Source organism: Zea mays, chromosome 4 (genome assembly GCF_902167145.1).
Source record: "Zea mays cultivar B73 chromosome 4, Zm-B73-REFERENCE-NAM-5.0, whole genome shotgun sequence".
NCBI lineage: Eukaryota > Viridiplantae > Streptophyta > Magnoliopsida > Poales > Poaceae > Zea > Zea mays.
Window position 1 is genome coordinate 210,597,706 of NC_050099.1, and position 18,492 is coordinate 210,616,197.

General features: G+C 43.4%; 1 protein-coding gene across 3 annotated transcripts; it reads left to right on the forward strand.

Annotated features, from left to right (window-relative positions):
* Positions 1-11,940: 11,940 nt before the first annotated feature.
* LOC103654554 (long chain acyl-CoA synthetase 9, chloroplastic) lies at positions 11,941-17,944 on the forward strand. Of its 3 annotated transcripts, none has more exons than XM_008681400.4 (12): positions 11,941-13,066; positions 13,548-14,059; positions 14,436-14,516; positions 14,772-15,044; positions 15,236-15,367; positions 15,452-15,625; positions 15,721-15,950; positions 16,140-16,257; positions 16,663-16,794; positions 16,875-17,009; positions 17,120-17,326; positions 17,554-17,944. In XM_008681400.4, exons 2-12 carry the CDS (start codon positions 13,613-13,615, stop codon positions 17,719-17,721), a joined length of 2,097 nt encoding a protein of 698 aa, XP_008679622.1. In that variant the 5' UTR covers positions 11,941-13,066; positions 13,548-13,612; the 3' UTR covers positions 17,722-17,944. The 3 variants fall into 3 exon arrangements, with proteins under 3 accessions (XP_008679622.1, XP_020408418.1, XP_035823407.1); XM_020552829.3 differs by having other exon boundaries at positions 13,047-13,205; XM_035967514.1 differs by having other exon boundaries at positions 13,065-13,175.
* The last annotated feature ends 548 nt before the right edge of the window (positions 17,945-18,492 follow it).

Consider the following 18,492-nt stretch of genomic DNA (forward strand, 5'->3'; position numbering starts at 1 on the left):
AAGACCCAACGCAAGAAGGGCTGGTGCACGGCTTGACGAAGAAAGATCAGTAGGAAGAATCTCGAGATCACGACTCGGGGTGACCTCAGCCCCACCAGCAGGCAGCAGGCTCCTGACGTCTGGCTCGCTGACCTCTAAAGCGACTTGACCAGTTAAAGCCGTAGAAGCACGTGTCACCGTCACCTCCTCGGACCGGATTGGGGGCGACCCAATGTGGACGTCATTGGAAGCAGTAGAGAGAGAGCATGCATGAACACCCTCGGGGGCTGGATTACCGCCAGCACTACCCTTGGGGCCTGGGTAGCTCCCAGCGCCACCCTCGGGGGCTGGGTCTTCTGCAGCAGCCACCTCTAAGGCTGAAGGCCCCTCAGCCACCTCCATGGGAGTTGGATGATTCGGATCAGTGTCTTTGCATGGAAGACTGCCCTCCAAGGTCGACGATGCGCGGGACACCACCCGGGTTACCTCTTGCCCGGCAGAATCAAGCAGCGAAAGTCCACCATCTGGAACCTCTGAACAGATAGTTGGAATGTCAACTTTGGGAGGCTCCGATAGTTTGTCTTCAGGAATGACCTCTTCCAGTGCCTGATCAAAGTCTGATATCAAAAGCCCCTAAAGGCTGACGAGTGCCGACAAAGCTTGGGAGGGAATATCGCTGCCCCGTCGCTTCCTCTATGGTGACGGTTGTTCTTGCGAGTCCGCGGAATCTCTTCTTCTTCTTCCTCTTCATCCTAGTCAAACACCCTGCCAGCAGCCTGCGCATCATCACAACCTTCGGCGTTAACCTTGGGAATGGCGTCCGCCGGGACATCATCAGGGATTGGCACAAAAGGACCAGCATCCCAATCCAAGCACGACAGTCGCCGAAGTCGCCTCATTTTCTTCTTCTCCTCGACAGGTGCAGTCGGGCGGTTCACTCGGCGTGAACGCTTTGGGCGGGCACCTTCAGGTTTCCGGATCTCCACCTCTTCGCCAAATTCTTGTCCAGTCGTGATGGCCATCTGCTCGGTGCGGGTAGAATCGGACGATTCCCCGGCCAGCAGGCTAAGCACGGTGTCCATCTCAGCATCATCGGTGCTAGCTGGCATTTCAAAGTGAGTTTTCCTCTCAGCCTCAGGAAGACTCCCAAGTGGAGCAATCAAGACCTCAATGTCCTCGGGAGAGGGTCGCACTCTATGACCCGGGCTACCATCACGAGCAGGAGGGTTGGAGACAAATTCAGAGAATGGCCTATTTGGCGGCAGGTTCCACGCAGAGTAAGCTAAAGGATCACCAGCATTCGAGACCCTACCCCTCAGAATCATATCCAGTCGGCTCAGCAAATCCTCATTGGGAATCTTTCTGTTTGTGACCCGGGTGGAATCACTGATGCCGGTATATAAGTAAGCAGGGTAAATTCTGTCCTTCAAGGGTTGAATGTTTTTGAAGACGAAGTCAGCAACCATAGCTTCAGCAGTCAGACCCCCATCCTTTAGCAAGCAGATCTCAGCAAGTAATACTTTGGCCTGAGTTATCTCTGAAAAGGTGGGAGACTCTACCCAGCTGGGGGTGCGAACATCTGGTTGCCTCCATGACCGAGGGGGAGAGATTTGCAATGATTTTCCACGATGAACCACTCAAGACGCCATCCTTTAATGCTGTCCTTGAGGGGAATATCGAGATACTCCACTTTCCTTCCCCAGCGAAGCTCTAAACTTGCACCGCCAACAAGCTGATGCTACCCCCCAGCCATCCCGGGCCGATAGTGATAAAGATAATTCTAGAGTCCAAAATGGGGAAGAATCCCAAGAAAGCCTCACAGAGATGTACGAAAATGGCAACTTGCAGAATTGAGTTAGGGTTCAAATGTTTCAGATTTAACTCATAAAAATCAAGGAGGCCACGGAAAAAAGGAGATATGGGAAGAGCAAGCCCACGGATAAGAAACGGAACATAAACAACAGATTCATGAGTGTCCTCTATCGGAACAGTGACACCGTGGCAGATCTACCAAGAACAGAGCTCTTTTGGAAGCAAAACTCCAATCTCCACAAGATGGAGAACGTCAGATTCAGAGATAATAGACATGTGGTTACCAGCAAATGGAAGCTGGCTATTGGGGTCGATGGGCGGGGTGATTGCAGCAACGGTGCTCTGCCTCTTCCGCTTGGGAGCCATCACAATCTTTCGGGCGGGACGAGCGGGCTTGGAATTTTAGGGAACCAGAGGAACGGCTAAAGGGAAAAAGTGAAGTTAGGGCTCGGAAATAAAAAAGGCACGTCGGCGCGAGTATAAATGGGGTTTCTTGGGTCGGGCATTATCTCTAAAGTGCTAGATCACTATTCGAAAAAGCAAAATCCTCAGACATCACTCGGCAGTTACCTCTAAAATGCCAGCACTGTCAAGCACATGGACAAACTTTCAAACGCGCAAATGGAAGTCAACAAAACAGTAGTCATTTGAAGCAACCAAATTCTTGATTCATAAAGGAGGGGGTAACACAAACTCGAAGCCGACTCGTTATGAGTCAACTTCTTTCACCCTGGTTACTACATTACATTATACTACCATACTACTTACACTACACTATACTACACTACTAACTACCACTACATTATTCTACTGCTACTACTACTGCTGCTGCTAACTGTCTATACCAATATTTAAACTAGTGGCGCTATGCCACTGGCCTTGCTGCCGCTGCCGCCCTCGCCGCCGTTGCTGCCACCACCACCGACACCCTTGTTGTCGCAGTTGTTGCCATCGCCACTGTCGCCCTTACTGCCACCGTCACCACCGTCGCCGTCATCGCCGCTGTCGTTGCCGTTGTCGCCCTCGCTGCCGCCCTTGCTGCCGTCGTCGTCGCCGCCACCGCCATCACCCTCACCGTTGTCGTCGCCGCTACCGTCGCCCTCGTCGTCACCGTCGCCGTCGTTCCACTCCTCAGAAGAGTCGGAGGAGTCTGCCTCATCCGAGAAGACCCCTGACTCATCTGACCCACCGAGCCCGGCACGCTCGATGGAGCGCCAGTACGCCCAAGCCGCAGTAGAAAGCCCCATGGAATCATCCGAGTCCTCGGATGACGCCGGGGGAGAAGCCGAAGCGGGTGAGCAATCTGACTTGGAGGATGCCTCCTCCGAGTACTCTGAGTCCCCCAAAGTCCTCCGAGGGGGACTCGCGGCATGCTTGCACTTGTTGTCAGCACAGCGAGGCCAACCACGACCCCTCCTGCCTCTACCCATGGTTGGTTGGAGAAGGAGAGAAAGAAGAAGAAAGCAACAGATGATCGAAGGATGAGTGAAGAGAACAACGGTGCAAGCAGACTATTTATAGAGGCCAGGGGTGACCGTCCACTTCCTACCACGCTCGCCGAACAGACGCAAGTATTCAATAAGCAATTCAAGCCGCCTGAAAATGAGTCAGGCAACAGGCGCCGCTTCGCGTAACACGACACCGTTTGGACCAAGGTCAACTACTCAGGCAATATGATTACACTCCATGGTCACATCAAGTTACTACTCCAGGACAATGTGCTAAACGCTCTGTGTACCAAGACACCCCTTGGGCACACCCATTTGGTGTGTTGCCAAGAATTTTTAAAAGATTTTCTGAAGAAGTCATATCCATACAGTATACGCAATGAATGTACTACGACAAAAGGAAGAGATCGGCTGAGATGGGAGGAAGTCCAAATATAGCTACTGAACCGCAAGTCTAATTAGCAGAGGCATTGAAGCACAGAGCGGGGTGATGTCCAGCCGAGAGCCATCTGCCTCCACCAACCAGACGTTCAATCTGTCACTAATCAAATTAATTTTAGACCTAACAAGGCATGGACAGATAACGTTGTTTGAATTCACAAGAACATAAGAAGAAAACAAAATGCTGATTTCTAAAGCATAAGATGATGACAGAATGTTGATTTCTAAAGCATAAGATGTAGACCTTTGAATGGATTATTTTCAAAAATCTACTCAAAGCTCGAGGGCTAAACCCATTGGGTGCACCTCCCAATAGATTTTTAGTCCCAGGATGACAAAATGATGATTTCTAAAGCATAAGATGAAGACCTTTGAGTGGATTATTTTCAAAAATCCACTCAAAGCTCGGGGGCTACACCCAAGATTTTTAGTCCCAGGATGACAAAATGCTGATTTCTAAAGCATAAAATGATGACAGAATGCTGATTTCTAAAGCATAAGATTTAGACCTTTGAATGAATTATTTTCAAAAACCCACTCAAAGCTCGGGGGCTACACCCATTGGGTGCACCTTCGATGCACCCAATAGATTTTTAGTCCCAGGAAGACAAGATGCTGATTTCTAAAGCATAAGACGATGACAAAACGCTGATTTCCAAAGCATAAGATGAAGACCTTTGAGTGGATTATTTTTAAGAATCCACTCAAAGCTTGGGAGCTATACCCAATGGGTCGGCAGAATGGAAACCGTGCCACATAACAAACCTACAAGCTGGACCTAGAATCTTTGGGCTGATTATTTCAAAATCAACTCAAAGATTGGGGGCTTGTGGGGGACAGATATCCCCGGGTCCACTAGAAGGCAAGAAGGCCTCGTGAGAGGCTTTGGGCTAGTTACCTCGCAAGGCCATCCCTTCGGCACAGAACTACTAGCGGAGTGGGCCAACACGAGAAAGAAGCAGACTCAGGCCCAAGCAACCCGACAGACTCGAGCGCTATCCGTAGCGCCCACCCGACTTTCCCGTGTGCAGCGCCCTTGAATATCGGGGCAGATTAGGAATAAGTTGGCAAGATTGTAGGAAGATCAGTTCAGTCGGTTCACTATTATTTTAGGTATACATAATCGTCACGTACACATGTAGTGCCCCACGGTCGAGTATATAAGGCCTAGGGGGTACCCATCATTTCCATCGACCATCTACCTATCTCATTAGCTTTTCTCCATCCTGGAGACTTCCCTTGTAACCTACCACACAAAGATCCACACCAGGAAGTAGGGTATTACGCCTCTTCAAGCGGCCCGAACCTATAGAAAATTGTCGGTCGTCTCTTGTGCGTCCCGCACGAACCATTGAGTTACAGTCAACAACACCATCCTACCCAAAAGCACTGCGAGGGGTAACCCTGGGTGTGCGGTCGGACTCTAAACACCGGCAAAATGCTCAAGCGAAATTGGCTGCATGGATGTAACTATTTTAAATATATTTATTATTTACTTTATTAATTTATTAGGCAAATGTTGAAACTATGAATCATATAATATTTCTTATAGAAAATAGTATTTTGAATGTGTGGTACACTTGTAAGTTAATTCAAAATGAATATCCATTAATTATTTACTATAGAGGAACTCAACACACATCCTTCACCAAAGTTTACCATAATTCGAATATTTTTAAAGTATTTTCATCATTGTTTTTCTTTAAATAGATAGAACGGCTTTTCCATTATTATGTTTTCTCTTCTTCTTTTCATTTTAAACTCTAGTTCCAAATAGGTTTTAGGTTCTATGCTTGACTAACGACATTTTAGTATTGCCCATTGCTCACCATTTATATTAAGATACATTTTAATTTTTTAATCTGTTTAAAAGAAACATTTATAAATCCCAAAATAGGGTTTTGGATGTTATAGTTACATAGGCTACGTACCCGAACTTAAAGTTAGTACAGCTAAGTAGCTATTTATGGTCATAGAAGGAACTATTATCATGCATGGTAATTGTGAGAATTCCATCACCAGGTGTTCTATTATTTTCATGTGATTTCAGGTTATGGACAACTATGGTAAGGGTAGGCCTTCAGTCATGAAAACTACCAGGCTATTGCTTGATGAAGATGGCTGGAGGGGCTTTTATAGAGGTTTTGGACCAAGTTTTCTTAACATGCATGTTTCTTGCCTAATAAAATAATAGTAAGATGGGAGTCTGATATAAACTAGGATGTGAAAATTGAGATCTATAATAATGTATGCTATTCATTTTTGTGCAGATGTTGTACATTAACATTTTATCGAATTTGTGTGCCATCGCAACGCACATGCATTGTACTATATATTTTTTAGGTATGTAACTAACAAAAGTATAGAATAACAATAATTATTTTTGCATATCAATGTATTTTATCATAGTGCTTCTACATCTTACCAATACATGACTCCGTAGCAACGTACGGGCATACACCTAGTGTGTGTGTGTGTGTGTCTCTATATATAATTTGCCAGCAATCATTGTAAAAGTAAACTTGGGATCCTGAGTGTATCCTCCTTCTCTTCCTCGACTCTTCAGCCACACATCACCGTCGGTGGCACCTCCTCCGCCTCTTCTTTAGCTGTTTTTGCCCCACTGCCTACAGAGGTGCATCACGATGGAAAGTCGTGGCAGCGATTTGATGTGCTTGCTGATGGCTATGTTGGTGCGTAAGAATCTAGGAAAGAAGGCAGACACGAGAAAAAATATAGGAAGTTGGGGAATTAATATACAATAACAATAACGAGTAGAGGAGGAAGTGCTTGTCATGGTTGCATGTTTGGTTGCATATATAAAAGATAAGGGTTATTAAGTGAGACATGGGAAAACAGATCTCTACGCGCTTTAGCGTGTGACGTAGATGTAAGGAAAATGAACCCTAGGTCATTTGGCTCAAAAGATTTTGGTGTTTGATGATCAACATAACATGTGGACTAATGTGTTTGCTAGTGTTTATGTTCTGTAGTTCACAGGATGCTAAAGTGACTTGGACTAAGGCATTAAGGAAAGCAACACCTCAAAAGAAGACATTATGAAGATCACAAGTGAAGATCAACAAGTATCAAGCAAACTCCAAGAAATGAAGAAAAGTGTTGCCACTAACGGACTGTCCGGTCGAGGACACCGGACTGTCCGGTGGCACACCGGACTGTCCGATGCACTAGGGAACAGTAGCCCAATGGCTAGTTCCTGGTGGCATTGTGGAGGAGGGCACGGACCGTCCGGTGCCACACCGGACTATCCGGTGCTAAGGCTGATAGCGCCAACAGTCATCTGACAGATCCAACGTCTAGGCGCACCGGACAGGGGCACCAGACTGTCCGGTGCCTCCACCAGACTGTCCGGTGTGCCGCAAAAAGTTGTAGCTTTCCTCCAACGGTTAGATTTGAGTTGGGGCCTATATATACTTCACCCAGCCGGCCATTTCAAGGTGTGGGAGCCCAAGCAACATACCAAGGCATAGTATAGACATTTCCAAGTGCTCATACACCCAAGTGCTTAATAAAATCACTCGGTGATTAGCGTAGTTTCTTTGCGAAGTGCTTAGGTTAGTTAGACCGCATTAGCGCTTGCTGTAGGTGAATCCTAATTAGTTGAGTGAGTTTAGAAAAACCACACAACCACTCGGCTCTTGCGTGAGCCGTTGTAATTGTACATTGTGGGGCGAGAGTCTTGCGAGACCGTGACAACCGAGTTTGTGTCACGGCCGCCACCGTGTACCGGAGGGAACGAGGCCCACGATGTTTTCGGCTGGAAGCTCAATAATGGAGGCGGCGGGGAGCGTCCGAGAGGAGCCAGAAGTGGAGCACCACTTGCGTGTGGACAAGGCCCACAGCTCTCTATGGAATTACTCGATCGTGGTGTTTGGCCTTCGTGTGGGCTACCCTTTGCATAGGGGCACCAACGAGAATTAGGTGGAACCTTGCGTGGTTCCAGATACCTCGGTAAAAATACCGGTATCATCCACGAGTGTTTGCATATCTACCTTGCTCTTTAGCTTCCGCATTTATATTAAGCATTTAAGTTTCAATCTTGACTTTCTAAGTTAGATTTTTTAGAATTGAAACTTAGCCATTGTGATAGAGATAGCAACACTTAGAAAAAACCTAGTTTGCACATTCTAGATTATTTATTTGCATAGGTTTTGCTCTAGGGATTTAGATGTGGCCTAGTTAGAGAAAGTTTTAGAAGTCCTAATTCATCCCCCTCTTAGGCATCACCGTTTCCTTCAATTGGTCTCAAAGCCTGTTTTGGCTCATTTCAAACGCTTTAGCTTCACCGCTAAAAGAGCCAACGCCTTTTAGAGAAAGGGGATGGATACCCATAGGCCACCACACTTCGACAACACTAACTTCCCATAATATAGTGCTAGAATGGCTTGTTACCTAGAGGTTGTTGATCTAGGTGTTTGGAGAGTCACTCGTGACGGGATGAAACCATCCAAAAATCCTGAGAAACCCACCATGAGTGAGGAAAAATAAATTCATTTAAATGCTAGATCCAAGAATTGCTTATATGAATCTCTTAGCATGGATATTTTTAATCAAGTTTTTATATTAAAAACTGCTAATGAGATTTGGCTAAAATTGCATGAGCTCCATGATGGCACATCCATGTCCGTGAGCAAAAACATTGTCTAGTCTTAAATGAGTATAATTCTTTTGCTATGAAGGATAATGAGCTTGTTAGATATATGTATTCTCGTTTGAATCTAATCATCAATGAGCTCAATTCTATTGGCATTAATAAGCTAGGTGATGCGGACATTGTGAGAAAGATTATGTCCCTACTACCACACCAAAGATATGGGACCATCATCACTATTCTTCACAACATGGAGGACTTGAATACAATGACCCCGACCATTGTGATTGGAAAATTGCGGTATTTAAAATGTCACGAAAAATGGGTCGACAAGAGGAGCCAACTTCTTCAAGACCATATGCTTTTGCATGTGATGAAAGAAAAGGCAAAAAAGAAGGCTCCCACTCCAAGTTCCTCAAGTGAAGAAGAGGAAGAAGAAAGTGATGATGATGATGAAGATAATCAACCATCAATATCATCCTCTGAGGATAAAGAAACAATCTGAAGTGTCGGAAAGGTAATGGGGATGATTCGCAAGATTAATCTAATGGGTGTGCCCTTGTAGATCGAGGATCTTCTCTTTAACATTGACAGGAAAAAGCAAAGAAAGAGAGGATGCTCCGCATGCGGGGAGAAGGGCCACTTTAGGGACAGCTGTCCAAATATGGCCGAACCCATAAAAGGGAGGAGCAAAGGCAAGGCGCTTACAAGTGTCAAAACTTGGGATGACTCTTCAAGCGAAGATGAACCTCCAAGGACGCGCAACCACTGATCCTCATCACGCTCATCACGGTTATCACGCAAGTGCCTTATGGCAAGAGGTAAAATGAGTAATTCATCCTCTAGTGACGATAGCAGTAGTGATGATGAAGGTGAGGGAAAGCCCTCCGTAGATGAGCTTGCGGAAGCCATAAAATATTTCCAGGATGTTTGCACTAGGCAAAAGGCTCAACTTAAAACTTTGAAAAATAAGTTGATTAGCTCTCAAAATGATTATAAATGTTTGCTAGAAAAATTTCAAACATTTGCAAATTTGAATTATGAGCTATCAACTAAAATTGAGCAATTAGAGTCTAGTGCTTCATCCACAACTACCGATGATGGCCTTATGAAAAAGAATGAAAAACTTAAGGCTAAGTTAGCTAGCTCTCAAGAAGCCATTGAAAATTTTCTAGAGAAAATGGAAATTTTTAGCATACATAACGATGAGCTAACTACTAAGCTAGAAAACGTTGGTAGCACCCTAGAAGTATCTTTGGTTGAAATGCCTAAAATTATTAAGAAAGATGCTTCTACTTTTTGCTTTGATTTAATTGATGATTATCTAACCCCTGCAATCAAGTTCTTGTTAAGAATGTTGTTATAGAATCATGTTCGAATGAGATTGCAATGGAGAATGAGCAATTAAAGCAAGAAGTGCCTTGCCTTAGCAAGGCTTTGTATGACAAGAAAGGCAAAGCCAAACAAATCCAACCTCCTCAGGATAACACCACTACGGGAGTGAACAAGCCTGTGGAGGGAGAAACTGTGATTTGTAGGCTATGCCACAAGGAAGGCCACAAGTCTTACCAATGCAAGGTGAAGATCGGGGATAAGCAAAAACAAAAGCTCAAGCAAAAGCCAATAAGAAAAATCTCCAGCACCTACATCAACAAGGTGGATAAAAAGGTTGCTACACCATATTTGATCAAGAAGAAAAAAATGGAAAGGTGATAGCAATCAAGGCCAACAAAGGAAAGGGGGCCAAACGCATCTAGGTGCCAAAGGAAATTATTTCAACCATGAAAAGCACCAAGAAGGTTTCGATCCCGAGAGGGAAGTGAGGAGTACGAAGGACATCCGGGAATTTGGAGACTTGACAAAATTGGGATGTATATCATGGGATACATCATATTGGATTAAGTCTATTGCCAAGTGGGTTAGTGAATACTTTGGACCCAAATTCCCCACCCATGACTAAGGTAACTAGATTTATTGTATTTCCTTTTTAGATATGCGTATCTATTTTCTTGTATCTAGTTTTTACCTTATATGCCTAGTTTTACATGTGATATTTACTTTAGATATTAACTACATGCATACTAGGACAATCATATGATAGGATTGCTTGTTCTCAATTCATACTCTTGAGCAAGCCTACATGGTTTAAAATGTTTAGTTAAGCACGACACATAGCTTATTCAACATTCCTAAGAAAATGGTACATCAATTGGTATTTTCATATGACATATACTACAATCAATATACTACAATCAATATACTACAAGTGGTATAATACTTCAATTGGTATCATTTAAGTTATATGTGCCAAAGCTCGGATTATAGATAATTTGCCTCTCTTGATATCAAAATCAAGTGCATGTCTCCTACAGGTATTCAAAACTTGTATGCATACTTACAGGGGGAGGTTACTCTATAATCTAAATCTTCGAGACTAATACATATTTTCAAGTCTATTATATGTAGTAGTCTCATTGAAGGAAAATGGAGTCCCCGGAGAAAGACAATAAGCTTCCACTGCAAATCCACGAGCATTCTTATGTCTCACAAGTTTACAATTGGTCTACAATTGGTATCTTTGTGACTATATTTGGCATCATTTACATGTCTTCTCCAATATTTGATTAGACTATATTTCACATCCTATACTTCCCATATTACTATAAATGCATATGCTGTCAAATTATATCTATCAGGGGGAGTATTTCTTCGTCTCTAAAGGGGAGAAAATTCTTTCAAAAGGAGAACACTCATTTAGGGGGAGTAATCTTTTAGTGCTTAAATTGTTAAATCCTTTAAGAGGGCAAGAGTTTGCTTTCTACATGCTTTTAATGTCTTCCTTTTCGGTGGTTGATGCCAAAGGGGGAGAAGTTTTAGGGACCAAAGTAATGAAAATGATATCAAACATCAAACACAATCAAATTAAAATTTTCATCTTAAAAGTGGTTTTGGTCTTTTGGTCTAAAATAGGAAGTAAGTGAATTATGGAGTTAGGGGAGGCTTAAGTCCATAATCTCACATTGTGGGGAAAATCATGCATCCTAGCAAGTAGATTGTATATTTTCATTCAAATGTTTGTTATATTTGCTTGCTTTGGTTGTGTTGTCATCAATCACCAAAAGGGGGAGATTGTAAGGAAAATGGACCCAGTCCATTTGGCTCAAAAGGTTTTGGTGTTTGATGATCAACATAACCTGTGGACTAATGTGTTTGATAGTGTTTATGTTCTGTAGTTCACAGGATGCTAAAGTGACTTGGACTAAGGCATTGAGGAAAGCAACACCTCAAAAGAAGACATTATGAAGATCAAAAGTGAAGATCAACAAGTATCAAGCAAAGTACAAGAAACAAAGAAAAGTGTTTACACTAGCGGATTGTCCAGTCGAGGACATTGGACTGTCCGGTGGCACACGCCAGACTGTCCGGTGCACTAGGGAACAGTAGCCCAACGACTAGTTCCTAGTGGTACATTGGAGGAGGGCATGGACTGTCCGGTGCTAAGGCTGACAGCGCCAACGGTCATATGACAGATCCAACGACTAGGCGCACCGGACTGTCCGATGTGCCGCAGAAAGCTGCAGCTTTCCTCCAACAACTAGATTTAAGTTGGGGCCTATATATACTCCACCCAATCGGCCATTTCAAGGTGCAAGAGCCCAAGCAACATACCAAGGCATAGTATAGACATTTTCAAGTGCTCATACACCCAAGTGCTTAATAGAATCACTCGGTGATTAGCATAGGTGCTTTGCGAAGTGCTTAGGTTAGTTAGATCGTATTAGCGCTTGCTCTAGATGAATCCTAGTTAGTTGAGTGAGTTTAGAAAAACCACACAACCCCTCGGCTCTTGCGTGAGCCGTTGTAATTGTACCGAGTGGGGCGAGAGTCTTACGAGACCGTGAACCGAGTTTGTGTCACGACCGCCACCGTGTACCGGAGAGAACGAGGCCCATGACGTTTTCGGTCGGAAGCTCGATAGTGAAGACGACGGGGAGTGTCTGAGAGGAGCCGGAAGCAAAGCACCACTTGCGTGTGGAGAATACCCGCAGCTCTCTATGAAGTTACTCGATCGTAGTGTTTGGCTCTCGTGTGGGCTACCCTTTGCGTAGGTGCACCAACGAGGATTAGTTGGAACCTTGCGTGGTTCCGGATACCTCGGTAAAAATACCGGCGTCATACACGAGTGTTTGCATCTCTACCTTGCTCTTTAGCTTCCGCATTTATATTAAGCATCTAAGTTTCAATCTTAACTTTCTAAGTTAGTTTTTTAGAATTGAAACTTAGCCATTGCGGTAGAGATACCAACACTTAGACAAAAACTAGTTTGCACATTATAGATTATTTATTTGCATAGATTTTGCTCTAGGGGTTTAATTGTGTCCTAGTTTAGAGAAAGTTTTAGAAGTCCTAATTCACCCCTACCTTAGGCATCACTGTTTTCTTCAGCAGAACATATTAAACTTTTTTTTAAAAGGAGTCGAGATTGTAGACAAAAGGAGAGGGTTTTTTTAGAAACACAAAGGTGGTTTTCCTCGGCAGACAAAGCAGAAAGGCCTGGCAAAAGTGGCCCGTGGATCCCAAGAGTCGCCACGCAAGGCCCAGCCAAAAACCTGACCCCACAAGCGAGACATGACGAAGGCCGTGATGCGAGAGCGACAAAAAAACGGCCTCGGCGGCGCCGGCGTCTTCGGATTCTCCGCCCGACGCGCGCCTTATTTCCTTCCCTCTCAGTCTCCGCGCCGTCCTGCCACCCTGCGTTTCATCACGCTCGCAGGTACGTGCGCTCCCTGTTTCTTTCGACTGAGTTTGGGATCCTGAGCTCGGGGTCGGGGGTCGTCGTACTTGCGCGTTTCGCCGCTGAGGTGGACTTTCTCTGATCTGGGGTGCGACCGCGTTGCCGCCCAGTTCTCTGCGTACGGAACCTGTGGGCTGTGGTTGCATTTAAAGTCTGTTCTAGGAGCCTACAGCCTTGCTTATATCATTTCAAATATCACTCTGAACTTGCCTCGAGTTATTCCCTTTAAGAACTGATCAGCTGAAGCTCCAAAATAATGCTTGTGGAAATTTTGAGGATTTCATGTTCTGTCCGCGTAATCAGCTACTCAGCGTGCGTTGTTGTAGTCCTAATCTGTACAGGAGAAAATGAATCATAGAGTTGGGGTTGTTGTTTAGTATTTGACGTTTTATTTTTCTAACTATTAACGTTCAGAACTAGAAATTGTGGAAACCTTAACCCAATTAAATTCTTATTGCAGGTTTCTAACACCAAGGCACCTGCCAATAAATTTTGCCTACTGGCACTCCATATATTAGAAGCAATATGAATCCGTATTTCTTGGGATTCATTCTCCCTTTTGTGGCATCTCTGCTGCTTACCAAGAGAAAGTCCGAGAAGAAGAGGGGGGTGCCAGTCAATGTGGGTGGAGAGCCTGGCTGCGCCATCCGTAACCACAGATTTGAAAGACCTGTCAAGACGCGCTGGGAGGGGATTTCCACGCTTGCTGAGCTATTTGAGCAATCGTGCAAGCAGTTTGCCTCTACACCCCTGTTTGGCACCAGGAAGCTCATTGCAAGAGAAATGGTAGTGGCTGCTGATGGAAGATCCTTTGAGAAGCTCCATTTGGGAAACTATGAGTGGAGAAGCTATGCTGATGCATTCAAAACTGTCTGCAATTTCGCTTCTGGTCTACTGCGGATTGGACACCTCAAGGATGAGCGTGTTGCTATTTTTGCTGACACACGGGCTGAGTGGCAGATTGCGTTGCAGGTACTTTCTCAACCCATCTGCAGATATTGGCAAATATAGATGCTATCGAGCATCAAACATCTGAAGTTCAGATAATGTAAATTCGTCGTTGAGTTTCTTCACAATACAAGGTTTGCAAAAAAACATATAGGTAGAATATTCAAGAGACACAGTGATGTTCGCCTTCTTGATGAATGGGCAGTGGTAATGATATGGATATGCAGCTTTAACAAGTTATCTGTATTGTCACATGAAAGCCGGTTTCATTCAATTATATCACCATTTAATGTAAACATCAGTTATAATGTTTTACTTATTTTGCGTTAAATTAATTGTCCCACCACATTTTACCTATGCTATTTTACATTGAGTTAATATTTATCCCTCTCTTTGCTAGGCATGCTTCAGACAAAATATTGCAGTTGTCACAATCTATGCCTCTTTGGGGGAGGGAGCGCTATGTCACTCACTAAATGAGGTTGGGTTACTTCACCCTGTGTTGTTTATGTATTCGAAATCTTTGCTTATATCATTGTCAGGCCCATACGATACCATATATCAACACAATTGATTTTTCGCTTTTGCTAGCTGTGGCATCTCTCTCTTTTATGATCATCATATAGTGGCATTCATTCTCAAACATTGTTCCTTGAAGATTAATTTACAATGCCATACCTATTATAGGTGCATTGTTGTACTTTCAGCTGATCTTATTCTTGACTCTGCTCTTTAGACCGAGGTAACTACTGTTGTATGTGGACGAAAAGAATTTAAAAAGCTGATTGATATAAGTGGGCAACTTGACACTGTGAAACATGTCATCTACATTGATGAGGAAGGCATCTCAGTTGAAGTGTCCTTGGCTGAAAACTGTACTAGCTGGACAGTCAAGTCATTTGAAGAGGTAGAGAGTATAGGCTTGCAAAGACCTGTTGAAGCAAACTTGCCTCTCCCATCAGATACTGCAGTGATTATGTATACGAGTGGAAGCACAGGAATGCCTAAGGTTTGTTCAAATCCTAGTATTTCAACATTTTCATTTTGATTCTGCAGCAGATATGAAATAAGCTCTCTTTAGTAGTGTTCATGTTCGAACACTTCAGAATGCGTACACTTATCAATGGTTATTTTTGAGATAATCTACTCTACAGATCCTTCTGATTGATGCAACATTCTTGTTTGTATAAAATTTCACAGGGAGTCATGATGAGCCACCAAAATGTCTTGGCTGTAGTTTCAGCTGTTATGACGATTGTGCCTGGTCTTGGCAAGAAGGATGTGTACCTGGCATATCTTCCCCTAGCACATATCCTTGAATTGGCAGCTGAGGTAAGCATTGACATGGCATGCCAGTTTATTCCACATTGTTGTTCTTTTTTATGCTGACTTAATCTATGCAAATGGAATGTTTAGGCAATCATAACTGGTGTTGGGGCTTCAATAGGTTACGGGTCACCTTTGACCCTGACTGATACATCAAATAAAATAAAAAAGGGGACGCAAGGTGATGCTTCTGTACTGAAGCCAACGCTAATGACTGCTGTACCTGCTATACTTGATCGTGTTCGTGATGGTGTACGAAAAAATGTAAGTTCTTCGTTACAATTAGTTCATAAATTGCCTTTTGTGATCTTTCATGTTCTCTCTGCTGTTCTATTTCTTTCATGCTGAGATGAATTCAGGTAGATGCAAAAGGTGGGTTAGCGAAGAGATTATTTGATATTGCCTATAGCCGTCGTCTAGCTGCTGTCAATGGAAGCTGGTTGGGTGCGTGGGGACTAGAGAAGCTTTTGTGGGATATGCTCGTCTTCCGAAAGGTTCGTGCAATCTTGGGAGGACGGATTCGCTTTATTCTTGCAGGTGGAGCACCTCTGTCAGGGGAAACACAGAGATTTATCAATATATGTCTTGGGTGAGATTCAAGTTTTCTTTTTTTCATTGACATTCTCAATTTGTGTTAAACGCCAATTGCATCTGTTGTCCACTTTTTGTTTCACAAATTTGGATTCAAACATTCGAATGAATAGTTTGCAGGGATCAAAACAATTGTTTCATTTTACTTACAGTGCAGAAATTGATAGTGTGATTTGTGTTATTGCAGGGCTCCAATATCTCAAGGATATGGCTTGACTGAAACCTGTGCTGGTGGGACATTTTCAGAGTATGATGAAACATCTGTTGGTCGCGTTGGTCCCCCTTTGCCTTGTTCATACATTAAGGTATAGAACCAAAGTTTTTTATATTTACTTCACCTGACATAGTTCTCCCATAGAAACAAGCATTATTTTCATTCATAATAGTACAGTTCATGACATATCTTGCTAATTATTTGTTCAAGTAAATCTTGGAGATTTTCTGTAGTTGCAGAGGATAAGTATTTTATCTATGCCAAGCGCCATATTAAAGTATTGAGAAAAAAATGTGGTATTAAAGATCACTGATAGGATGAATATATTTTAATTCTTGAAGTGCAAATCTAGAAAGAAAAGTTATTGTGTAGTATTGACTTTTTTTGCACGTCCGCTTTTATTCGTATGGTTTCTTTCATTTTGTGGTATGAGTTATTTCCCTTGGTTTCAGACGCAATATTGTTTTCCTAACATAATTTCAATCACGCATTATAGTTGATAGACTGGGCCGAAGGTGGATACTTAACAACCGATTCACCAATGCCTCGGGGTGAAATAGTTATTGGAGGTCCAAATGTAACTAAAGGCTACTTCAAAAATGAAGCAAAAACAAATGAGGTGTACAAGGTGTGTTTGCAACAAATACCCAGTGCCCAGGAAAGTGTTTATTGTGGCTACTTTACCTGAACACTATGCATATTTTGAAGGTTGATGAAAGAGGCATGCGATGGTTCTACTCTGGCGACATTGGGCGCTTGCACCCAGATGGATGTCTTGAAATTATCGACCGCAAGAAGGATATAGTCAAGCTTCAACACGGTGAATATGTTTCTCTAGGAAAGGTAGGCAGTCTTTTTTTGTTGTTGTTGTTGTTGATAACATAGGGAGGCTTCTTTGTTCTAACCAAACAAAACAAGTCGTTTATCGATTCTAACTAATAATACAATCACAGGTGGAGGCTACTTTGAGTGTGTGCTCATACGTTGACCAGATCATGATCCATGCTGACCCCTTCCACAGCTACTGTGTGGCACTTGTTGTAACTGCACAGAGTGAGCTGAAATCCTGGGCCTCAAAACAAGGAATGACATATAGTGATTTCTCAGATTTGTGCCACAAGCAAGGGACAGTCAAAGAAGTCCTCCAATCTTTGGTGAAGGTTTGTTCCTTGAACTTAATGCTTCAGTAATGGTTGCATTTGCTGGTAGATAGAACAATACCATTCTCTTCATTCCATTTTTTTTTTACAAAAGGCACTATTTACTATAGCTTAAATGTTGCCGCCATAATAGGTATCGCATGATGTGTTGGGTATGGTTTTTTTCTTGAGCACGTTGTGTTGGTATGATAATTACTTGATTTTACTGATACATGCATGTTCTTCAGGCTGGTAAGCAAGCACGGTTGGAGAAGTTTGAGATCCCTGCCAAAATCAAGCTGATACCGGAGCCGTGGACGCCGGAGTCAGGCCTCGTCACGGCTGCCCTCAAGCTCAAGAGGGAGGTGATCAAGAAGGCATACGAGATGGACCTTGCCCAGTTGTACAGTCAGTGACCTGCCGCTACAGTTTCTCAACGATAGGGGTGATCCTGGTAGCTACCGGCAACAACAGTTTTTTTTATTTGTACCTCGTACTATGTTCCTGTCTTTCTTTTAAGACAATAGTTGACTGGTAAATCAGTTGCCGATAATGTGTAGCCTTCCATTGCCCGCCCAAAGAGAACTATAATTAGCCCTTATTTATTTGGCTATTATCATATTCACCTCAATTCAAATACGTTAGCCATTATAATTGAAAATTAATCAGATTTTCACGACCAACACAGAGAACGAGATGCACATATAGAATAAGATGCGCATATGCTGGTGGGGTATAATTTGAGATGCACGTATGCTTGGGTTTTTCCACCCCAACATAAAAGTGAAATCGATAAAGTATATCAAAACAAGGCCTTAGAATTGAAGATTCATTAACCATGTTGAAATATGATGCTATGATTAGACCTGATCATGGATCATCTGACCCAACCAATTTGACCCAACTCACCAAAAAACCGGCCCGACCCGACCCAGCAATGCAACGAGCAAGGTACGGGCTATAATTTTTGACCCGTAATAATCCATGCGCCGAATACATGCCATGATTTTTTATCCAAAACTCGACTCAACCCGAAAAACCCGACCCAAAGCCAAAACCCCGATCTAACCTAGAATCGTCAAACAGGGAGGCACGATCCAATCCGACCCGACACTAGTCATGTGTCGGATATGAGCCATGCTATATGGCGCACGACCCGACCTTGACCTGACGTTTAAATAGGTTTA